General features: G+C 28.5%; 3 protein-coding genes across 10 annotated transcripts in view; 2 read left to right on the top strand and 1 right to left on the bottom strand.

Moving 5' to 3' along the window:
* Window positions 1–3,772: 3,772 nt before the first annotated feature.
* Window positions 3,773–5,873, top strand: LOC132922292 (NKAP family protein CG6066). The gene is made up of 4 exons (XM_060985729.1): window positions 3,773–4,009; window positions 5,062–5,161; window positions 5,236–5,362; window positions 5,419–5,873. The coding sequence occupies exons 1-4, from the start codon at window positions 3,903–3,905 to the stop codon at window positions 5,805–5,807; spliced, it is 723 nt and encodes a 240-aa protein (XP_060841712.1). The 5' UTR covers window positions 3,773–3,902; the 3' UTR covers window positions 5,808–5,873.
* Window positions 5,874–8,325: 2,452 nt separating this feature from the next.
* On the bottom strand, window positions 8,326–11,242 carry LOC132922210 (ceramide-1-phosphate transfer protein). 2 transcript variants are annotated; one of them, XM_060985614.1, is made up of 5 exons: window positions 11,061–11,242; window positions 10,742–10,996; window positions 10,474–10,676; window positions 10,216–10,391; window positions 8,326–9,280 (listed from the first exon to the last, which is right to left on the bottom strand). In XM_060985614.1, exons 2-5 carry the CDS (start codon window positions 10,843–10,845, stop codon window positions 9,155–9,157), a joined length of 609 nt encoding a protein of 202 aa, XP_060841597.1. In that variant the 5' UTR covers window positions 10,846–10,996; window positions 11,061–11,242; the 3' UTR covers window positions 8,326–9,154. The 2 variants fall into 2 exon arrangements, with proteins under 2 accessions (XP_060841597.1, XP_060841598.1); XM_060985615.1 differs by having other exon boundaries at window positions 10,742–11,242.
* A 10,986-nt stretch (window positions 11,243–22,228) lies between these two features.
* Window positions 22,229–25,866, top strand: part of LOC132919568 (potassium voltage-gated channel subfamily H member 2) — a 120,732-nt gene continuing 117,094 nt past the window's right edge. For all 7 annotated transcript variants that reach the window (XM_060981265.1, XM_060981268.1, XM_060981269.1 and 4 more), the window contains exon 1: window positions 22,229–22,657. In XM_060981265.1, coding sequence (XP_060837248.1) covers window positions 22,582–22,657 — 76 coding nt within the window. In that variant the 5' untranslated portion in view covers window positions 22,229–22,581. The remainder of the gene's footprint in view (window positions 22,658–25,866) is intronic.

Below are 25,866 nucleotides of genomic sequence, written 5' to 3'. Positions count from 1 at the left end.
TCAGAAAATTATTATTATACACATTATTCATGAAATAAAGTTGCGCGCGGTCAGTCGACTATGTCCCGTGTTTTATTTCAACGTCTATAATTAAAATTTAAAATTGAATTTCTATTATTGAATATTTTTTATAATTTAGTGTGAAATATTAGTCAAACTCATCGATATTCAAGTAATAATAAAATAATGCTATACATATATACAATATACATTAAACGTAGGCACATAATATACAAAATATACTAATCGTAATTATTCTAAATCAATTAAGTCAATTTTTGCCAAAAATAAGGTTTTTATTAATTTATAATTTTCAACAAAGTATCTATGATAAAAAAAAAAATAAATAATAACATGACATGTTGTAGTATATATAAAAAAAAAGATATTTCAAAAAAATTGTTATTTTTACATAAAATGTGTAAAAGTACAATATATAAAAATTAAATCAATTCATAAAAAAAAAAAAAATTATTATTATAATATAAAAATGAGAAAAATTTCTAAACATTTGATATTTATACATATAATGTGCAAAAGTACAACAATAAATATTATAAAAAAATTATGTTACAAAATTCTATTGCAATAATATAATAATATAAGAAAGAATTGGTAGTTAAAAACTACATTTGAGAATATAACAAAGAATATTACATGTGAAATTGTTCAAACAGTAATAAAATAACCAATAAAATTGGTAGTTATCATGTGAATAATGTATATAATATATAAAAGAAAAAAAAAGAAAACAAACAAATAAAATCAAATTATAAAAATTGTATTTATGCAGGTTATGAAAAAAAAAAAGAGAGAAGACAATTAATACATTTGGTTCACTAGAGAAAACTGAAAACAGGGAAAAATATGGGCAGGAGATAGTATACAAAAATACAACTTGAATCATAGATAAAAAAAATATGAATAAAAATGAAATACAATTTTAAAAAACCAAATTAAACATCAAGATTGCTATAATATGATTATAATTGGTATAGCATTGTAGTGATGACTTGTGCTTTTTTTAGAGCAGACTTTATAAGGACATTCTTCCATAATGGATTTTATACGTGTAAAATATTAATCAGAATAATAATAATACAAAAATATCCAATACAATCGGTATGGTGATCATGTGAAAAATAAACATAACACCAATAACAATATACAAAAAAGCCCCCCACCTCCCCCCCCAAAAAAAAATGAAACAAAAATAATAATACATTTGGTTAACCAGTGAAAACAGGGAAAAAATATGGGCAACAGATAATATATATAGAAATACAGAAAATAAAACGAATCATGACTGGTCTGCAGTATTTAAATTTATATAATTATTATAATGAGCATGAAATTGTAGAGATGACTATTGCTTTCCTTGGGGTACATTTTATGGACACTCCTCCATAAATTAAATACATGAATAAAAAAAAATGTTTTAATTTTTTTAATTTTTAATTGATTGCTGTATTTATTGTCATTTAAACTACAAGATCGTGGAATATCATTAATGAATTTTATTTGTCAATAAAATGTTATTAGAAAAAATTGTTGTCACCAAAATTATTTATTTATTTTAACCAAAATAATCTATATGTGTATTTTAGTACAAATAATTTTTGTAGAATATAGAATTATATTTCATATTTTGTATTTATACGGCGGTAATGTTATTTTCGGTCGCGTCGCCAATTATGATAATTAAATGTCGATATATATTTTAAAATTTATATGAAGGAATAATATTATTATTATTAAAACTAATAAGGATAACTATTAACTACATACTATAAACATTCCGATCACACAAACGTGATTCTTGGATACAAATTTCTAAATATTATACTTATAATTTATTGATACTTTCATATTAAAAGATTTTATTTTTATAAAATTTAATTATGTTATATAATATGTATTAACTATATATAGTAATATAGAATATAGATAAATATAAGTATATATGTATCAAAACTATATGCAAGCCAGGTTACATGCACCTATTGTACCTAATATACCTACATCATTACCCTAATCTATGTTAATACTTAAAATTATAATAATAGCAAATAATTTTTATTTACACTTTAAATAACTAAAGATGAACTATTAATTTAAATAAGCTTATTATTGTTAAATTATTAATTTTAATAGTTTTTACGTATTTTACTATATATTGATTAAAGGTAAAATTAAAATTAAAAAAAAACCAACTTTTAACCGCCAACTTCTAAGTTTCAAAATTTTTCTATAGGCCAAACAAAATTCAAATGATCTAACCCTAAATCGTGCTATTGGTGTAGTTACGGCAGCATCGTTGTCCACTCTCCGGTACTGCTAACCGCCGTGTCGTCGCGCCGCGCGATTATAAAAGGCTCTCGTGGTACGGCGGTCGCACGAAAAATAGTCAGCTGGCACTTTGGGGCTTGGACGCTTATTACTTTGCGACCGAGACCCGCGTGCACTACACATTTGTTTTCATCTTGTGTAGAATATTTTCCTATCTTTATCGATTTGTATGGGTTAAGCGATTCGCCACCTCCTGGAACACGGTCAAAGAAATTAAAAACTACTGTTGGATAACCGATTCACGTTAGACGGCGGCCGCACGAAAAGTAGTCACCCGGGAATTCGGTCGCTAATATTATGATATGCGATTGTCAAGTGAAAACAAGTGGTTTTTCAAGTACAAACTAATATTGTACTTCAAATATTCCAGTATAATGAATAGAAAGCCGATGATTTATAAAATAATTATCGGTGGAATTGAATCGAAAATAACTAAGGACCGCATATATATTTTATAATATATTTATAACGCATATAAATAGTGTATTATTATACTATATGCTGCACATAATACTGAATCGTACAGGTATATTGGAACTGTGTATAATATGTTCGGTGTAAGCAAGTGTACTGTGTAGGTAATCGACTTCCGAAAAATAATCTTTAAAATAACACATATAATTAATATAATTATTTAATATGTAATATTTAAAATTTGAAAATCACTCCACTAACATACGCATAATTCGCACAAAATTATGGAATAGTAGATGGATTTTGATTTTTTGAAAAATATAATTTTCGAACCATTTCACCAACCTCCTCACCCCGTAATATCATTATAACATTATTAAAATAAAAATGTATTTCCAGGCTTCCAGCAGCACAAACATTTTCTCAATATCACAAACATGCTCAACAGCACCTTACATTATACCCTGATTTTTCCTACAATATACAGGCTGTTGGTCATATTGACAACGATCCTCGTCACTGCATCTAAGAGTGAACGCTCCTTTTCAACTCTCCGTAGACTTAAAAGTTATTTAAGAAATACCGTTGAAGAAAACAGGTAGAATGGCTAAAAATTAATGCATATCCATATAGAAATATACCTATATCGGCTATATCTACAGCAGAGGTTTTCGATGAATTTGTTTTCCAATACCGTCGCTTATAATTTAAATAGGTAATCATAATATGTGTATCATTATATTTATTCTATTCAGTTTCATGTTTTTTTAATACTATAGCCTATAGGTTTTAGCTGTTGGTTGACTAACTGTGTTAGTCAGTTTAGTGTTATATAGTGTATTTTTTATTTTATGTGATTTAGAATATAAAAATTATTATTTTAGTTACCTATAGTATAAATTTTAGTATAAAAGTTTTATATAATTTGTAGATCTTACACATACTGTCTTCTATTATCATGTAATGGTGGCGGTAATTGATGAGTGATAAAATTATTATTGTTAAATGATAACAGTGATAATAAATTAATAAAAAATTGACAATTTAGTAATTTAGTATTAGTATTTATATTTTACTGTCAATATGGTAATTCAAAAGTAACATACAATATAATATAAATATACCTACTACCTTATTGAATGACAATGTCGAGTTATAATGATCGACGACGAAAAGAACGTGAAAACATTGGTTTGATAGGTGTAGCAGAAATTTGGGAAAAATCTCCTCCACAACCTGTTAACAAGTAATTCTCATATTTTTAAATAATATATATATTATAATATAGCTTATACAAAATATATGTCTAACTTTTAGAATATTGAGGTAAATTATTGAACATCAGTATTAGTTACAACTGTTATGTTACGTTTTAATTTCAACATATGTTTCACTTTTGGTGTTAGATACGTATATTAATATTAATCATACAAAAATAAACAATTTTGATTTAGTATACTATTCTGCTTTGCACAAAAGTTTTTTGATTTAAATTTAAAAATAAAAGTAAGTTATTTAAATAAAAGTTTTATTCTTAGCTATAAGATTTAAAAATAAATATCTAATGGTTTGTCATTTGAATTTACTATGTAGTTAGAACTTTTATTTCTTAATCATTAATTTACATTTGTTTTGGTCTCCTATAAAAACAATGCTAATAATATTTGTTGATCATGTAATAATGGTTATTAATCAATTTTTATGATATTAACACGTTTTTAGTCAGTTACTGTTAGAGCAGTAATTTCAATTTTTTTCAATTCTGAAGTAATGGGTCACTACTGCTAGTAATTTACTAAACCAACAAAATCAGGCATTACTGCTAATGCAGTACTATTTTTAATGGTATAAGACGAGACTAGAGATGAGACTGACCCATTACATATACTCATACATTTGGGCACGTAATAATATCACACAATAATATTATTCCAAATATTGTGTTTATTTTATTGAATTTTATCTATTCTTCAATTTCATTACCTCCTTATTCCTCGAAAAATGTTGGTCCGAAATATAAAACATATCTCAGATTTGGCCCGCCGTAAAAAAAGGTTGGAGATCCCTGCTCTACAATATAAAATATTTTAGTTGCTATTTCTTATTGGTTTTTCCTAACCATAATTTATACCTATGTATATGGTATGTATATTATTATTTTAATATTCATAAAATATTAAAAGGGTTATAGGTACGTAAAAGTATATAACACTAATATTATTTTAATAAATTTGTATATTTCTTACGAATATATAATAAATAAAAGTACTAATAGTAGTTACTTTTTGTTCATAATAGTTTAGATTCGGATGATGAAAATGGTTTAAATCAAAACAATCTTGCAATTGATCCAATTAAATCACATAAGAAGAGGAAGAAACATAAAGAAAAATCAAAGGTAATATATAGTACAAGTTGTGGAACTTGCAAGTTATTTTATTTACTTAGTATTTTTCTTTTTATTTACTTTAGAAATCAAAAAAGTCCAAAAAAGCAAAAAAGCATAAGGAATCACATAAAAAGAAAAAGAAGAAAAAAGTATCATCAGATAGTTCAAGTAATTCAAGTAGTGAAGACGATGAATGGATTGAGAAAAAAGGTTACATTGTTTGTAAAAAGTATTTTTATTTAATTAATGAATTATTTATTTATTAGGTGCTAAAGAACATACCGTTGATGACATGGTAGGACCATTACCAAAGCCTAATGTCACATTAACACAAAAAGAGTATGGCCGTGCTTTGTTGCCTGGTGAAGGGGCAGCCATGGCAGCTTATGTACAAGATGGTAAACGTATTCCTCGTCGTGGTGAAATTGGTTTAACATGTGATGAAATATCATCTTACGAGTCGGTTGGGTATGTGATGAGCGGAAGTCGGCACAGACGCATGGAAGCTGTGCGTATTCGTAAAGAAAATCAAATTTACTCTGCTGATGAAAAACGTGCGTTGGCTATGTTCAGTAAGGAAGAACGGCAGAAGAGAGAAAATAAAATTCTTACTCAGTTTAGGGATATGGTGAAAAGCAAAACCTCAAATAAGTAATTAGAAATTAAATTTTGTGTTAAATCTGTATTAAATGTAAAATAATATAATTGACTGATTACAATATATATTTTATTTATTTGTATGAAAAATACAATATATTATTTCTCCAATAAAATTGTATTAAATTCAAAAGTAAGCTTTAAGAGAATGAGACAAATTTTAAACTAGAATTACATTTATTTGTCATACTTGTGATGGATTAAGGTTTTTTTTTATGTTGTTTTATCCAATAGAAAATACAAAATTATTTAAATTGATTTTATTATATTATGTTGACACTTTAATATATAATTAATAATCAGTAAAAAAAATTAAATATTGTATCAGTCACTACATAAGGTACAAAAGAGATGCAGAGACCTCCACTTAAAAATGTATGACAACCGATAGTAATAATAATAAATTTGATGCTTGGTACTTATTTGTTATTCCCTGCCATCTCGCCATAGCAAATTTATTATCTCACTACTCTGGTCTATTATCGCTCGGTCACTCTTCTGACATTGTTTGCCTGATGGATTAATAAAAACTTTGTTAACCATCACAAAAAAACATATGACATCATGATCTATAATTTTATCAAATTGTTCGAAAGCTTACAAGAATTTACAAAATGGATTCTAACAAACATGTACTTTTTTTGTGTAATTTTATGAATATAATATCATAATTATTTAAATTACCATAGGAATATTATTCTGAAATTCTTTTATAGCTTATATGGTTATTAATTTATTATAATTATTATGTAAGATGATTTTTTTTTTATATTTGTTAGTTATACACATTGTTTTTAACTATACAATTATCTTATAGACATGGAAAAACATTATACATATTTTAACTTTATAACTGTGTTTTATGTATTGATAACATATCCATTTTTAAATGTTTTTATGTTAGAAAAATTACCAAAGTTCTTACAAATAATCAAACAAGACATACACTGGGAGATGTTAAATCTATTGGTTATGTATAAAAATCTTTATGTGTAATCAATGCACTAGTGATTTATTTCTTTATATTTAATTTTATAGATTATTGGTTGAACTATTGAAAAAATTAAAATACTTCCTACATTATAGATAAAATTCTCATTTATGAACTCTGAAAGTTTGAACATTCTACTATAAATTATCCTAAAATGGTGTCTATCCCTGCAAATTTTTTTTTTGATCTGAAAAATTACGAAAATACAGTGGACGTCACTTATAAGCCGTGGCACTCACGGAGTCACGGATATAAGGTTCAGTCACTTAATAGTTATTAGACAAAAAATTGTCTGGAACGGTCCGGACGTATCCAAATACATTATAAAAATTCAGTTATAACTGTTATAAGACTCAGATTTCGTAAAAAAAAAAAATGGTGAAAAATAAACATTTTTGGTTAAAATTTAGAAATAAATTGGTTTTAAAAAATTACATATTTTTTTTGGGCTATATCTGGTTTTGATTCATGCTTTATAATGTGTATATACTTATACACAACAAATTTTATTGTATTTCACATTTTTCACAATTATTGTACTAATAAGTAATAGGTATGTAAAATGTAAATATGTAATATATAATATTTTAGTAGATTAAAATTAAAGCAAAATATGTTGTAAAATAAAATTCATAAATATGTAATTAAAATTTTTTTTTTCCCACTTTGCCTATAATATTCATTTGGTTATAAGATTCACTTTGTGCTGGTCCTACAGTGAGTCTGTCTTATAAGTAGAGTCCACTGTAATTAATTATATATTTTTTATATTCACCCATTATAATAGCATAATACTATCCATAGATGCTGTCGCCCATATGCTAACACTGGTTTAATTAATACTTGTCGTAGTTCTTAGAATATAAAGTATAACTTGGTGATAGGTGGAAAATTATTCAATTATTATTTATTAACAATATCATAATTCAATATTCAATACTGTGTTTACCTACTGTTTATAAATTTATATTACTATCTGCCAGCCTATAGATATTTTATAAGACAACAATTATATCATATTAATAATGATAACATATTTTATATTGCATTGTTATTTGGTAATTTTGAAAATTAATTTTTGTAGCTGTGACTTTACTTTTTAAAGGAATTTAAGGAATTTGTTTTAAGAGTAGGTTAAAATATATTTCACTCATCCCCCCCTCATAAGAAAGCTCTAGGTATGCCACTGATTATATATTTCATACTTGATAGGTCTTTTTTTTATAAAATAATTTATCATCAATTATAAAGAAGCTGGATATATTATGTACATCTTGCAGTATTTACAGATTTTTGAAACTTTGATATAAATTGATTTCAACCTGCATTTTTGAGATCCCTTGGCAATAACACAGGTTTTATTCTGTAATCTATTGTATTTTTTTTTTATGTTTATAGAGGTATAGTGCGAAAATTATATATCAATATATTATCTTTAAGAAATGGGCAAGCTTTGGTATAAAATGAGTGTGCATCAGCATCATTGGTTATTAAATAAGGGAAACAATAAAATAACAAATATAAATTACAGAATAACATATAAATAAATATAATCAGAATATAAATAAAACAACTAATATAATATTATTAGAAACAAAATATTAAATAATAATAAATCAGGATTTATAAAAATATAATAGGTCCATAAATACATTTGAGACTATGTATATTAATACAGTATGTAAGTAATATGGTTTCATTTTTTTTTTTAAATCGTTTCAATATTTATTAATTTTTAAACTAAATATCAACTATTAAAATGTAAGACTTAATGTATACAATTATGATTATAATTATTAATCTGATATTAGATTTTTTTAGTTGATTGAGCAAAATATTAATATTATAATAATTATCTTTAATGATCGTAAATAATAATTTTTTTTTTTTGGTCATTATGAAATTACATAAGCTTTCTATCATGAACATTTACAATTTTTTTTTTTAATGGAAACCAGATATATTTTATTATTTCATATGTTGAAAATTTAGGTGTACTAAAATTAATAAATAGTTTGATAAGCTGTTCATGATGAGAATAGTTTGTAGTGTTTTTACCAGAAATTGAATACTTACTTCACATTTTTAAATAGGTAATTCCAGGTATAACATACGAGTTGCTATAATAAATGCAATAAAATAAATAAATAATAGAAATGTAAAGCTAGAATTATCCCATAATGACCAAGGAAATACACAATTACATTTACTAAAATGTTTTCAAATAATAGCTAACCAATAGGAATTATTACTATGTATACTTTTCAATAAAGATCATACAAAGTATCTGATATATGAATTTAAAATAGTACCAAGAAACTAAGTACTTTATAGCACAGTCAATTTGAATGTTTTCATGGTATATTCAGAATTTCATAGTCTGAAAGTAGATTGTTCACTCTTTTATGTACCATAGAAGCCTTGGAAATCATTTCAGGCATTGAATTCAAAGTTTCTTCTATAGAAGTATTGCCAATAGTCTAAAAAAAAATAAAATATATTTTTTAGAAAACACATAATTATTTGTTTTTTTTAAGTTTTAAAACATTGCATTTTATTAACTATTTAATTTAATTTTAGATTCTAAGAAGAGTGATTAATTTATTGATTTCACAACGGTGAGTTTTTTTTTACGTGTAAACAATTTATAGTAGAAAAATGATTGATCTACAACTTCAAGGATGGATTCTGATAGTAAATTGGATGTAGTTGGTACTTTTGAGATGCTAAAATTTAAAATTCACAGGGAAAAAAGTAATTTTTACACAAAGCTAGTTTTGACCAGATTGTATCAACAATTAATTCAATTTATAGCATCATTAATATAATAATAGTTATAATAGTATACTGACTGTAATATCAATATAAATACATTATCAAATTATATATAAGTAATATTATACTTAGTATAATAGATTTATAGACTGTCTTAGCTCAGAATCGTTTGACACATGTAATGCTTTATCATTAAATAAAAGTTTAATAAATCCATTACAGTGATCTATTTAATGACAAAGTATATTCTACACCAATTGTATAGCAGAGCAGTACTTACTTTTTGATACTGATATAAAAATAAATGCATAACTATATGAATAAAATAATAGGTAAGTATACTACAGAATTAAACATAGTCTGGTTATTTGTAGTAATGTATGTAAAGAAATAATATCTAAAACATGAGGTCATAACCCACCAGTACAAACTTCAGTATTATCAATCATGTATGTGTATGCTGAGTATGTATAATTGTATACACAATATCCTAAACTATATGTTAACAGCATATTATTATGTGTTATAAATAATAAATTAGCAAATTTTAAGCAACAACTAAGTCTAACCAGGTCAAGAATTCTTGTTATTACAATACAACTAAACAATTACCCACCAAAATATTTAAGATAATACCTACTTGATTATACAAGACTCTTTGACAGGGTAAGAAATTCATGGCAAACAAAGCACCATTCCTTATAAGCCAGGTGTGATGTTTAGCCAATGTTTGGCTATATGCTTCTTGAGCTGAGCTTCTTGTGCTATCATTAGGTTGAAGTTGAAGCAGTTTAGACATGAATAAAATAATGAATTCTGAAATAAACATCGGCACAGGTGAAATAATCACAAGTCAAGTTTTTAGACACAATGATAGAATATCAATTAGATGTTTTACCAAGACCGCGATGCAATCTTAACAACGTAACAGAGCCAGAACGACCAGAAAACACCAATTCATTGGAAATCTCATGGTTTAACATATTTTGTACAGTGGAAAAATGTTGTTCGTCTTCAGTTACTAGATTATTTAGGCATCCGATCTTATCCTCTAGATCGTTGACAACGAAACTGAACAAGCCCCCCAGCTGGGAACAGAATCTGAAAAAGCATCAGTATGAGTTGTGTTGTTTTATGCTAACGTCGAGCATGGTGATGATTATTACTTGCAAAGTTCCTGATAGGCCAACACATAGTTTTTCACGCCAACATCCTCGTCCTGGACTAGAGCTTCTTGAAACGCACTATGAACGGCCGCCACGCTAAACATCTTACCACCAATATTGATCAATATTAATTACCCACAATTATGATTTACTGAATGTGATAACTGGAAGCGTGCTAATCCGCTGACCACCGCTTTGACGAAAAATGATTACTATATTATTTTAAATCGTCTACGGAAGTCACGGAAAATGTCTCTGAAAAGACGTGCAATTACTGCGATTTAGCGACAAGTGTTAGAAGTGGTTATAGGTTATATACTTATGTTAATTGCCAATCAGGCATCGGTTCACAGTACAGTATTAACTTTATCGTTTTTGCATGTGATTATCGCCGAGTCCGTAACACATTCACTAAAATCATCTACGTAGGTACCTATCACCCGGCGTTGTTTTTTCGAGTATAATAACAATAATAAAAACATTGTATTGTTATTGTTATTGTTTTGTATAATTTTATTATCATTATTATTTTGTTGCAAGACAACGGGCTAGTGTTACCAGATAGTAGGACCCCGGAGTGAGATTACGATAATATTGTATTTCAGTGCCCGTGGTCAGTACAACAGCTATTTATTTATTTTATAGTACCTATCCCATAATCCCATAGCCGTCGTTACATACCCAGACACTGACGCAGACACCCAGACACTCAGTACCAAACGGCCAACGGTATAATATATGTATAATAATATTAATATAATATCATAGAACACAATTAGGTATATACCAAGCAATATTTTCTATAATATTATTACGTTATTGCGGCGGTGGGTTCCGACCACGGTTATCTAGTAGATAACCGTGGTTCCGACTAGAAATTTTAAAGACTTCAAATCATGAAAGTGGAATATCGAAAACAAAGTATTTTTATCCTTTTAGGACACTTAGTTACTGCTCGGAGACATAATACATTCCTCGATGATTTTTAAGCATAATTATGAAAGTAATACGTACATTGATATAATTATTTCTAGATGTAAGCTGCAGAAATATAACAGGTAAGTACCTACGCAGTTCAAGTTTAAATATTATTATAAAAAACTAATAGGTAACTATCAATAAAGAATCTTTCTTTTTAATAATGCATTTGGGTATTAATCCAAGTATACATTTTATCCAGTCAAGATTATCTAAATCGAAACATAACATAGGTATTATAATGTATTCACGAAACACCGAGTGTCAACATAAAATTAATTAATTATTTTTAAAGTATAGATACGTGCTTATTGGTTTCGATTGTTCCATTTATTTTTCACTTCCGAGTTCTAATGTTAATAAATGTTAATACATTTAAAAAATCACCTGATTAAAAATATTGAACAAAATGAGTGGTTCTGGTTTTAGAGAAATAGTTTATTTAACCATAAGACTCGTCAAATTACATAATTTATAAGTATTTGTAACTATGTTATTTATTAGGTACAGAAAAAGTCTAAGAATAGGATTGAGTAAATGCATTAATTGAATGAAAAAATGTTGGTTTTCATTCTATAGGCGAATCAATCTGTATGTTGATAGTAGCTTAGGTTACACTGGTTACAGGCTATATAGTAATTAGTAACTACAAAATATAATACATAACTACTGTTGTTTTAGATAGGCTATTACATATTTTTCTATGAGCTATACCTAAACTACTTATTAAAGTTGGTTAGTTAGGAGTGTGTTGATGACTTTTTAAAAAAAAAATCTGAACGACAAAAGCCATAAATCATCATACTTTAAAAATGATTCTGAGAAAATCTCATTTGCTGATGAATAAATCACATTTTGTGTTAAAAACTTTATAAGCTTACTTTTGTGTTAAAATTTTGATTTATGATTTTCGAGATTTTTTAAAGACAGAATTATTATAGCTTGAACCACCTCCAGTAAAATAGAAAGTCTGCATTACCAAATGTCTATCATTGAGAGACAAAAAATATCATACATGGATTAATAATGAACACTTATTTAAAAAGTTGAATAAACCACCTTGAACGGCTTGAAAGTTATTTATTGAATTTAGCTTGTTCTGCAAGTATCGATGGTATCAATGTTATTATTAATTATTTATTTACAAAATACTATAAATTGCTCTGATGAAATATATATATAGGTGTGTAGACAATATCAATATGCATGTACGTATTTTATTATTGGTGTTTGAATATTATTACTTAAAAATGTATTTATAGATGTTTTTACGAATTGAAACTTTGTTAAATAGAATATTTAGCTATAGTATATATTCAATTTACGATTGATTACATATGCTGCAAAACTATAATATAATACAGAGCTACGTGAAACATTAAAATTACATTCATTACACTGCAGCAGTGTGTATGTGGTAAAAAAATGCATTATTTGTAAAGTTAATGACTTATTTTTAAATTACTTGTACTCAGAATATAAGAAATAAAAATACTTATTGGCATAATATATAGATTTTGGCAATTTTAGTAGATACGTTTCCATCCAGCCGGAAAAATAAATACGTGACAGTCGTGACTTGCCATCGGTAAAGTCATACTCGACTGAAGGCGTGTCTTAATGGTTCAATAAATCTGTTAATATTTAGAAGTATATATAAATTATTTTTGTTAACATATAAAATGACACAATTTTAAATTTTTAAATGTAATAATTGGTAGATAGGTATCCAAAAAATAGTTAAGAATTAATAATTTATAATAATATAATCATTATAGCATACCTATTGTTTATTTATTTAAATGTTGTTATGTTGGAATTGTAGGATATTATATAAACATTATTTTACCTAATGTTTGAAAGAAAATAATTTGACTTTATTAGTTATGACGTCTTCACGAAATACGAGTTATGTAGTTTGGTCGTCCACATGTAAAAATATTGAAAATGTTATTTTAGTTTATAGAATGTTCATGGTATATATAGTTCAATGAAAGAAAAAATTTAAACCACTTATTATGCTTCTTTATACAGTTATCTCTTATTGAGAAGTATTATACTTGTATGGCTGTATCTAAGGTAGTAAGGTCTTGACATCCTTTAAGATGCTATAATTCGTGTAACGGTAATAACTTATATCAGTTATATCTATACATATATTATTTATAGTTTAAATGTTATAATATTATATAAAATTCCCTATTATTTAATATTCATTAAATAAATATTAATTACTAAATTTCATCTTTAAACAATAAAATAAATATACCATAAACAAATAATATATTGTAATATATCTATAAAATATACATAAAAATCGGACATGTTTGATAAAGGTTACACCGTAAAAACTGTTCGCCCATAATATTATATAGAACAATTTATAATAAATGTATAATATTCTTTACATTACACATTATATAATATATATACATATAATGTACTTACATACGTAGTCGTTCAATATGAATTACGTACCTACATAATATAAGGGTACCTATATCGTACTATTGATGATAGAACACGTTTATATAATATATAGAATGACTCACTAAGCATATTCATTTTTATTTTAGACTGAACGATCAACGAAGCAATGTATGTATTGGTTTTACATATTTGTATTTATTTATTTATTCGATTTGTATTTAAAAAGCAAAATGTTTGATTGAAGACATTTTTTAATTTTTATGTCGAAAACAATTTTTCAATATTGAGAAAGGTTTATTGTTTGTGGTAGAAAACTGGATCTATAGTTTATTATTTTAGTGGGTTAAGAGTTTCTAGAACTTTTCAAAATAATCATGAAAAATAAAATAAAAATTATGAAAAACGGAAATATTTACAACAACATAATATTGTTCTCTAGAGGTTATCTAATTTTCAAAATATTATGGGTTTAGCTATTCATAAAAATTTAAAATTTTCGATTTTATTAAGCTTATGAAATCGGTTGATGGCCATTTCCGTGTATTTTTTATATTATGTGATTTTTTGAAGTAAGAATTGTATGTTTTTTATATCTTAATTTACATACTTACAGGGAGTATAACATAATTGTAAAAAAAAAAAAAAACGATAAAATTAATTTTTACTATTGAAGCATGCAGGATCTGTTGCAAGCCGCTTTTAGGTATTTTTTTACTTTATTTAATTTTACAGGAGTATATGATTGTCTTATGAATTTCAAAACTATATATTTGTATGTTGATGAATAATGGTACATTATATTCATAGAAAATTGTTTACGAAAATCCTAATTTTACTAGATCAGAGTTAGAAATAAACATTTTTTGCTGCTTTGTGTAGTTTTGATTATAATGTATAAATATAAAGCACGCATAAAGAGCGTTTATACTATATAGGATATGCAATTACACGACAGCCTGCGTTCGCACTGATCAACGAGATTTGTAGCCCTGCGAAAGTTCATAAAACGGGTTGTTCCGGCGCAGCGTGATGAAATTGATACAAAACCGACACATATGATTACATACGCAGCGTTGTACAGTTGATCAAAACATTCAAACTCTAACGTTAGACGTCTACAAATGGCATACATCGTGTTGAATATAGGGATGGCAAACGGATTACAATGGTTAATGGACGCATAATATAAGAAACCCGTGATGGTGCGACGGAAACAGGCCGGAAAAGACTGCAACGTAGATTGCGCGTAATCGTATCAGCTTAATGTAAAGACTGACTAACGAGATGGAATAGGGGAGAGGTGGTAGAAAAGTTCTCTGTACCATGATCCACTCACACTCCAATGCGGACGCGTGGGTTCATTTGAAAGAATAAATAAAAATCTGCGGTTTGAACATACTCCCCATGGGAAGTTCTACATTACATATTGTCTTCGAACGCTGCTGATATGAACAAGAATTAACCAAAACTGCAAGTACCAAAACACAAAATATATAATATATATCTAGAAATAAATAAATAAATAATAATTGATACGTGATTCCCTTTACATTCGAGAGAGAAATCGTAGCCGACCGCCGTATAATAATATGATAGATTGCTGAACTATTATGTAGAGGTCATGCAAAACGCAAAAGTGTGTTAACACTTAAATAATACAAAAGGAACTATAGATGACGAGACTATATCAAAAATACATATCTTTGATCAGGAATTTGCGTTAAAGTTGAAGTAATAATATGACGGTCAACGACGAATTATACGTCAAAATCAATTATCGGTATTATTAACTATTATTATTATGTTTTTTATTTCATTTTAGATGGGTAGGGTTGTCATACGAATTTAAAAAAATACTATTCATGGGTATGGCATGGCATATCTATACATTATATTAGTAAAAATACAATTTTAGAAAATTTTAATATTTAATCGGAAAGGGCTGGAAATACGCATTTCAGTCAGCTTTAGGTGATTTTTATTTGGCGGGGAAGGAAGTATGAACTATAGTAATTAATAACAACTTTAATATGACGAAGAGGTGGGAATAATTTAAAATAAAAACTACAATTGAGGGGGATATAACTCTTAACCTCCCAGCAATGTTCACATCATTGTATAGGCAATAGCCTAACTGAACATAAATAAATAATAATGAAGCGTGCAATAGCGCAACTCAAAAGATGGACAGACATCATTGTGCGAACTTTAAGCGGACAGTTGAATAAGTACGCCTCAATTCAACTTCCGACCGAATAGAGGTTGAAATTTCGATGAAACTAACAATTCATGTAAACACGAAACAAATACTACCACAAATGGTCTGCATCTGGTCTAGTGTACACGTAGCGAATATATTAATATATCGCGTGACGCAAGAAAACAATGAGTCGTGAATTAAGCGAAATGATCGGCATGTTGACACATAGTGAAGGCAGAACATGATACAATGTATGACATTTTTACGACCGGACAACTTTACTAATTTAGAACATTTTTGTATTGCACTTTCAAAATTGAATTTCTAACTACAAAAAAATTACAATTTCTTGTGATTTTTACGAATTTTGTCAAATTTTTAACTTAAAATTACTATAAGTATAGTCAGTTTACTCATGAATTTGTATTATTTGTATTATATGATACTGCTTTTTCAACAACGTTTATTTTAAATATTAATCATTCAATAATTTATTTTTTATTTTGGTAGCAAATTATCTATTGTTATTTAGAGAAGGTACCTACCTATAATATTATGTAGTATGATAGGTGCTTATCGTAACTATAGGTTACAGTTACATAGTTTGTCTCTATAGATGATCAACTATAGTAACAACTGTAAAAAAAAATTTAGTATTAATAAGTTTTAAGAATTTAAGTTATGACTTAATGACTTATGCAATAGTAAATATACTCTTATATATCATATACGAGTATAATATTGTCCAAGAGATTAAACTTTCAAATAATAATACACATAGTTTCCCACGAGGATTTCACTAAATTAAAATAGTGGAGTAATGCAGATTACATTTTAAACTAACAAACCTACCTTTGTGGAACACTGCTAAATATTTATTACTATAAAATTAAGTATAATAAGCGATTTTAGTATTTATTAGTTTTCATCTAAGTAGTTGCATAAATACATTTCAGTTGCCATTATATTGAATAATTATAGTTTGACTTGAACAACTTTGTAATTTATAATTTAGTAATTTAATACTAAAAGTTACACAGGGCCATGCGCAGGATTTCATAATGTGGGGGAGGGGGGGTGAAGAAAATGTATAAAATAGATACATCATTTTTAGTAAATAGTATTATATATTTAAAATTATTATTAATTTTGTATATTAAAAGGGTTTTTTTCATCATTATAATCAAATATTATTGATAATATATTTTATGCATTATCAGTTTATCACAAATAAGATTATAAAACATCTAATATAATCGATCAAAAATGAAAAACACCATTTTATGTTTTTTCGCTGGTATAGAGGGAGTTGTCACCCATCCCCTGCACGAGCATGAATCACATAATGTACGGGAATGTGTAGCAGTTGGTCGGTAAAATGAAAATATGTCTGCAACCCATATAGATATATAATAATATATTTATTACTATTTATTTATACTTAAATAAAATATTATACCGTTATAAGTCCCTTATTATAATTATATCTTATTTTAATAAAGAAATAAAAAATTATATAAATGTTCAAATTATGTTAAATACAATTCATAAATTTAAATGTAATTAACATTTTAATAACTCAAGATTACTTTTTAAGTCCGAATCGTATAAAAAAATAAAATAAATAGAATAATATACTCGTAATTTAATTTATTGGTTAATATGCGATTAATTAATTTGTATATTATAAAATGAATGAAATTACATTTACCAACAATAATTGTACGAGAAAAGGTATTTCATATTATATTGGCCTTTATTATAATATGTTAATATGTTATGAATGTCCATGGTTGTAAACTTGTGTCGGTTTTTTTATAATCATTACGTTTTTCTACGAAGTATACATTTTATCGGTACACGTTCGTTGCCAAATATAATATTATTCTTATTAACAGAAATGGACATTTTTAATTTTTAATGAGAATAAATGTACTATATATTTTTGTATTCCACGAACATTATTTACAGAAATTAAGAAAAAAAAAAAACAATATTGTATTCGAGTAAAATGTAAAAAGTAAAAACTTAAAATAAAGTTGCGAGAAATATTATACTCACGTGTATTGCATTATAATTATATACATTGTAAAAATGTATAAAGTTTGTTACGAAATCTCTATTTAAAAGTAGTTTTTTGCGATTTATATTTTGTCCGTAGGTGGATAAATTTTAAATATACATATACTTTTTACAGCGTTAGAATTACTGCGGTTGTGATCTAATTCCCCGTGTGTTTGGTTTTAACGTAATTCGTATATTTTTATCATTATTTTTTGTGTCCAATCAAGAAATTTGTTTCTATTACATGATTTTTTCAAAACATTTGTTTAAATATCATAATTTAAGTTACCATTTACTTATTCTCTTATTCTTTATTTCTTAATTTAAATTTTTAACAAAGTAATTGGTACCTATATATGACTACTTTTAACTCAGAGTCTAGTCTATCTATATATTATATATTATATAATATCGTAAATGTATTGGTGCGCCACTATAATGTCAAAGCATGGCTAGTAGGCTAGGAGTTACTCTGGCTAATTATAAACATACGACATATAAATTAATACACTATACAGACATTATATGGTGATACAGACTTTTTTTTTAAAGTATTATTTTTTCTCGGGGTTGAAATAAATAGAAATCTTGATACTTGTTATTTTAATATTTTATTTTATAGCATCCATTCATCGTTTATTCATATTCATATTAATATAATATCATGTACATATTTTATAATAATTTAGATTTAATTATAATAATATATTCAGGTTTGTATTTAATTCAAAATCGTTTTAGCACTACAGAAACTCTGACGTATAAAAAATTGTTTTTAAATGAAACACATATTGGTTTTTTTGTATGCATTACCGATTAGTCTTTTGGCCCGACACATTGTCTCCGGCTATTAATACTTTTTCTTTTGTTAAAAATGAAAAACGATTAAAATAATATGTTGAATTCAAGATTTGTTGTATTCAGATGCAGTTGGTATTTTTTGGAGTGTAAAATTACCAACGTATTTTATTAATTGTGTTCTGCTTAAATTTTCGTGATGGTATCTGTCAGAACCGTGGATCACGCAGCACGCGTTGTCCGTCATAGTGATCGCGGCGACGTTCGACGAAAAACTGAACAGGATACACTATGTTGTTTCGAGGATAACAAAGATAATATATAGGAAATAAAAATATTGTTCGCCAAATTTTATTACCAATCATTGACGGCCGTTGGCCGGTAACAGTTATGGGGAGTTCCCATTAACTGGTGAGACGACAATCCACATAGTGAGCCGTCTTTTGGTGGTCTCCCGGTTTGTTACTAGCGTCACCACCGATAAGACTGTAGAATCCACTTACTCTCTGGCTATTGTCGGACACTTTACTGCACGCTTATCGCTTTCTTGGTCTGATGTCGATACGCCTTTACAGCCTATTTCCACCAAGTCTTTATGGCCTGCAACCCTTATGCCTTTTCTGACAGTTGTCCTTAGACCTTTGCACCCAGTTGTCGCCATTACTTTGAGACCAGTTGTGGAGTTGCCTTCGTGGCCTGTCGCCGTGGCGCCTTCGTGAACAGTAAAGTTGTCAATTCGTCTTCATGGAATGTTTCTGCTGCGTGTTTACAGTCAAAGTCAATTGCACTACTTAGTAGTTCTTCAAGGCCACTTATCAAGTCACATTTACCGCGGACTGTTGTCTGTTACCTTTGTGTATTCGAGGTGTATTTAATCTGCACCTTTGCGTATTGTTGATGATTTACCTTCTCAACCAGTTGCCACATCACAATTGTTGTCACGAAATGTTTTAACTGAACCACTTCGGCTAGTGACGACTCGGCGTCGAAATTTGGCCACGTTCATTGCCATCTCGGATGCCTTTACTTGAGTACAATGATGGCTAAGTTTGAGGCCGAAAAGATTCGCCGGGCAGACAGCCGTTACACATGTGCGGACATCGTGTGTGATAGCTATTATATATCTAGTCAGTCACATGGTTTTATGACGGAGGCGCATAGGTCCATGACTAGACAGTTCGTCTGGAGGTTCTTGAGAAACTGTTACGGGTATTTGAGTGCATTGTTGTAAAGGTAAGTTGCTTTATCGTGGAAAACGGCGTAATGGCGATGAGGGTAACTTGTGGCCACGGTGCAAATTTTATCATTTGGGGTCTTGGGGAACTGCCGATAACTTGAGTAATACTATGACTATGAATCTTATTAAAACTGCATTACATTTTATGCGTTAAAAGTAAAATATATTATACAAACCTGTCAATCATTTTACTTTAACATACACTAAAATTTTTAGTATTATTATAGAAAAAGTCGAATTTTTTTAAGTGAAATTCATTGCTAAATTATTATTTATGTTTTTGTATCTAACATTATATACTCATAATATCTAATAATGTATTGTGTGTAAAAAAGCTTATGCTCACATAATATTTCACGTCTGTTATCGTATATAAAAGCTACCTAAGTGTATTCCATGTTCAAAATAAGTTTATTTTTTTTAAAATTCGACAATACATTATTGAATATGGTATACATACAATTATTAAAATTATGCACCGTAAGACTATTATATGTAATATAAAATTAAAAAGTGTTCAGTACTGTACTAATAGTTAAAACGCCATGTTATAGTATATATTATAATATACATACATATTACATATACTTACATTATTCAATATATATATAATAATATATATATGATACTTTCCAGATGTTTGTGTGATTCGTTCATATATAATAATAATCTATGTGGGCCTTCTACAGTTCTACATAAGATATTTGTGCCGAAGTAGTCTCGTTTAAAAATGTCCACAACTTGTTGCAAAACTAAAATATAAATAGAACGTCTTTCAATAAAACAGAGTGTAAGAACAATTTATGTGGGATTTTTTATTCAATTTTCAAGAATTTTCACCAATTTCAAAATTTCAAATGTCTATAAATATCTCAAAAAATCTATAAAATCATACCATGTGTAGGAAATGCTAATTTGAACATTTAATGCAAATTATCTACGGTGGTTATTCGTTTTTGAATTATAGCAAAAACAAAAATCATTTTAAGATGTTATCATAAAAGTTATTACAGTGGTGAATAATCAATGTCCTAAAAATTTAAACTTTAAATGGTTAACTTTTTATTTTTGTTAAAGAAATATTATAGATACAAAAGGCAATATTTTTGCTTTACATGGTAATAATAATATAATAACATGGCAGATGAGATTTCATTTGATGAGATTCTACATTGGTCTCCCATATTCAATTTAGAGTAGCCCTCGCCAAATGGAAACTAATTTTCTTTTCTATGTTATTTTTCTCTACCAAATATTTATTGTTATCTTCTTTAACACGTCTTCGGTGACTTGAAAATGAGGCCATTTATCTTTTTTTTTAAGTTTGATTTGTGTTTCAATTTTAAATTATTAGCTATAACTTATATTGTTCACCTATTATGTTTTATATATTTGTGTTTTACTGGGCTTCGGTCTGTACTGTTATAAATCAAATAAAATAAAATATAACGATAATAATTACAAGACGTTGACAGCATAATATATAGGTTGATACAACCAGTAGATCGGTGCTAAAGGTGCTAAGCCCCCACCTCCACCCCCATACAGTTTTATACCCGGTGAAGCGTTTGCAAGAGCTCGTGACCCCCCCGCGGCCGCCGCCGCGCCAGCAAAACCGAATTCGATCACGCTACGCCTACGCCTATATATAGGGTACACGTTGCGCGCATAAGAGTGCTGTAAATCGTTCGGTGCAACTCGGGGGCGATCGCTGGCCGCGCGTCGTGACGGTGGCGGCGTCGCGGCGCTGCCCGCGCTTTGGTCGACGGCGGCAGGAGCAGTGCCGCGCAACGCTAACACGACGACGCTCTCGTCAAGCATCGCGCGCAAGCTGCACCGCCGCGACACCGCGCACACGTTCGTTGGCCGACCGCCGCCGAAGCCGTAGCCACTGACGTCGCCGCCGCTAAACGCCGTCGCCGCCGTCGCGCCAACAGTCTTCCCGGAACAAGCGTCGTCCGTCGTCCGAAGCACGACACTGTCGCCCGACGTGAACACCGCCCGCCGCCGAATACCTGTTATGCCGGTGGCCAGTGCCGTCGGCCGCCCGCACACGCGTCCCGCCGCAGCAGCGTGGCCAGAAACGTGACTGTATGGTGGGCTCGCCCGGTGGGTAATCCCGCCTGTTACGGCATGCCAATACGCCGGGGACATGTCACCCAGCGCACCACTGTCATAGAGACTATCATCAGGAAGTTCGACACGCACAGTGAGTGTCATATTGTAACGGCTGCAGCGCGCGCACCGTCATTATATTATTATTATTACGATTAGGGTTGGGATTTTGATGCGATGTCCGTATTTTTGCCCCCTTAGCCATAGACCCGCGAGACCGAAAAATGCGCGTTTCGATTGCTGTAACGGCATTTTTAACGGTAGGTGATTTTTTCGACGATCATAATTCTGCATTGTAGGGCGTTTTACGCGACAATTTTAAGGAACATTCCGAGTTTTTGGAACATTTTCATCACTTGTTTTTAAAGCGAACGTAAATTGTAGCAATCGTTTTTAATACAACCAGCACATTGGTGGATGTACACATAATATCGTGGTCAGATAGCGTCGAACTTGTGATATAGTAGACTATAGTGATGCATTTTATTTGCTGACCACCGTTTTCATATCTATAAACCATATAAAGAGGCGATAACAATACGTCTTTTATTTTAGTGTCTATGGTATTTTTTTTAATGTGTCTTCAGAAAAACAATTCACCACCGTATAAACACGCGTTTCTGTTGTATAATTATTTTAACCGTAATAAATATATTTTTAAACAAAATCAAATTTGTGCACATTTTAAGATTTTTAAGGCATGTCTGCATCTTGTTTATAAAAATCCCAGTCCTAATTGTAATAACTTTATCTATTGTATATAATATCTTGTAGGTAATCGAAACAGTATTATGCAGGGGTGCAATTTCAACGAAAAAACTGCGGTGCGCTTTAATTAAGCCCCCCCTTTTCAGTCGGTCTTAAACTGGGCGATCGCGCGGGAAACTTTGCCGCCTATCCCCCATCACCACCAAATCATTAATCACACGGCTTTGTACTAAACATATTATTATATTAATAATTAATATTATAATATAAGAAGTAAACAACACATAACTTATAAGTGTGTTAATTTAAAAACTAGTCACATCCAAAATCCTCTGTCCCGGAAGAAAAAAATATTATTATTATGTATTTACGACTACATCGCTAATCATCGCTATGCATTATTATTGTCACTTGTCATGTACAGTGGCCGTTGATTTTCATTTATTAAACCATAGTAATATTTTTTTTTCTAATATTTAAACGATTGTTTTATAAACTTGCCCTGTGTGCGAGCGTGTTTTATGTGTTTGATATATTTTATACATATTACATATAAAAACGTAGAACGGTTTTCAAGTAGTTTTGGCGGTGTCCCGCAGTGGCGTGGTAGTGTATTCCAAAAATCTGTACCGGTGCGGCATTTGATGACGTGTCGTTCGTACAATATTATATAGATACCAGGTATCAGGTGACTTCGATGATATGTATCGGGTAATATAGATGAATACACCCACACTGTTAAAATAAACGTATAATAATGCCTTAACTCCAATGGTTTCGTTTATAAATCTAAAAATCGTCCCCTCGTTGAAAACTCAGTGCCCACACCGTCACCGGATCCTACGAGTTTTCAAAATACAACACCCCGAGAGTATTTTAACGTGTATATTCTTATAGGTACGCTACTGCGGCTGACCGCCGCCAAATCGTGTTCCAAAAATGTATATTTTTTTGCCTAATTGTTTCAACCTTTTAACAACCGTTTTATAATTATATTATACACGTTTAATGGGTATTAGCGTTGTAGTAACGCTGTTTTCTATTTTTTTTCTCGTCTGTTCTCGTCGACCTGTGTCGACAGTTTGAACGTATTTATTTATTTTTTTTTAACACTGAAGCGTTTTTGGCCCGAAGTCCTTTCGAAAACTTTCATGCCTGGCCGTCACATCGCCGACTCGCCAGCGTTTCAGCCGAGTTTAAAGTTTTTCTCGTCGGGCCTTGGGGGCTGTATGATAAATTGCACCTGACCGTTATATAATTGACGAGTATATCTCTGAATAGTTTTTACATTTTTAACATTGAAGTTTTTTTTTATTTAAACAGTCCAAAATATAACCGTTTAACTGTAGGTTTAACTGTAGGTACCTGAGAACATGTATCGTAAAGCTATATTATTTATTATCTCTGTTATCGAGCGTGAAATAACAAACTATAAATAAAGTATAGAGACAATCTATAAAAATTTCAATACAAATAACAAATTTATAAAATGTTGTAGGCATCAATTTATTACGACTATATGTAACGTGCAAAAGAAAACATTATTGACCCAGTCTTTAGAAACGTATTTTTAAATGTTATTTTTATTTTAACTTTTTTATTTTTAAAATGTTTTTTCATTACACGTGTTATATATTTTTATTTTATTTTTTTGGACGGCTTGCAATTGTATTGGATACAGTTAACATTTTAATAGTTAGAATTAATCCAAATTCTTCTCAAGTCGATAAGATATATTGAGGTTAAATAAAATAAATTTAATAAAGTAATGAAGAAAATAAAATGGTATAGATCGTACGACTTAAATAAAACATACTTTAGTATATACAATATACATTGTAAATAAATGTAATAGTATTAAATGGTCACTGCTACTTAGTTATTACAAGGAATAAAAATACCACATAATACAAGACTAACATGTTATTTTTTGTGTAGTAGATTTGATAAAAACAAAAAATAAATTCACTATATGTTTTTAGAATGGATTGTCTTTATTTTTTATATATTCACAATAAATATTATTAAATTATCAATCTAATATTTAAATATCCAAAAATGGTTAGCATTGGTCAACGTCTTAAAATATAATTAAAAATAATAAAGTAAAATATAAGTAATGTTCATATTGTTTTTAATTTTAATAAAATAAATGTTTTTCTTTTTCCATTATCTATAAATACAGTACTAAACATATATTATATTTAACTTAAATTTAAAATTGTATAAATAAATAATTGTCAAGTATGATGAATTTAGAATAAAAAAAAATATAGTTATCAGTAGTTATTAAATAATAGCAATTTAAGCAGATTTATTTTGAAAAGTAATATTTTTTAAATTTTTTTCTTCTAAAATTTATAAAAATTGACGTTTTGCTTAAAACATTATTTATATATGTTTATATATCTTAACTTATAATCCATATTATTGATTTAACATTTTGAAAGTGTATAGGTTGTTAGATATAGTTAATGGTGTAATAAAAACGACTTAGTTAATACTATTTTACTCATTTTAAGTAAGGAATTATAAATAAGAAATGCAGATAAATATGTATAAAAATAATTTTAAGCTAAATTAAAGCGAACTATA

Source organism: Rhopalosiphum padi, chromosome 2, assembly GCF_020882245.1.
Source record: "Rhopalosiphum padi isolate XX-2018 chromosome 2, ASM2088224v1, whole genome shotgun sequence".
Taxonomy (NCBI): Eukaryota; Metazoa; Arthropoda; class Insecta; order Hemiptera; family Aphididae; genus Rhopalosiphum; species Rhopalosiphum padi.
Note: the sequence above shows the minus strand (reverse complement) of the source record. Positions and strands in the feature narration are given on the sequence as shown.

Bases quoted from the DNA above. Each gene is read 5' to 3' on its own strand.
- LOC132922292 (XM_060985729.1), top strand. From the start codon at position 3,903: ATGACAATGTCGAGTTATAATGATCGACGACGAAAAGAACGTGAAAAC. The intron at 4,010-5,061 runs GTAATTCTCATA...TGTTCATAATAG, and splicing joins CCTCCACAACCTGTTAACAA to TTTAGATTCGGATGATGAAA. The intron at 5,363-5,418 runs GTTACATTGTTT...TTTATTTATTAG, and splicing joins TGAATGGATTGAGAAAAAAG to GTGCTAAAGAACATACCGTT.
- LOC132922210 (XM_060985615.1), bottom strand. From the start codon at position 10,845: ATGTTTAGCGTGGCGGCCGTTCATAGTGCGTTTCAAGAAGCTCTAGTC. The intron at 10,677-10,741 runs GTAATAATCATC...ATGCTTTTTCAG, and splicing joins GCCTATCAGGAACTTTGCAA to ATTCTGTTCCCAGCTGGGGG. The intron at 9,281-10,215 runs GTAGGTATTATC...ATTTTTTTTTAG, and splicing joins AAAGAGTCTTGTATAATCAA to ACTATTGGCAATACTTCTAT.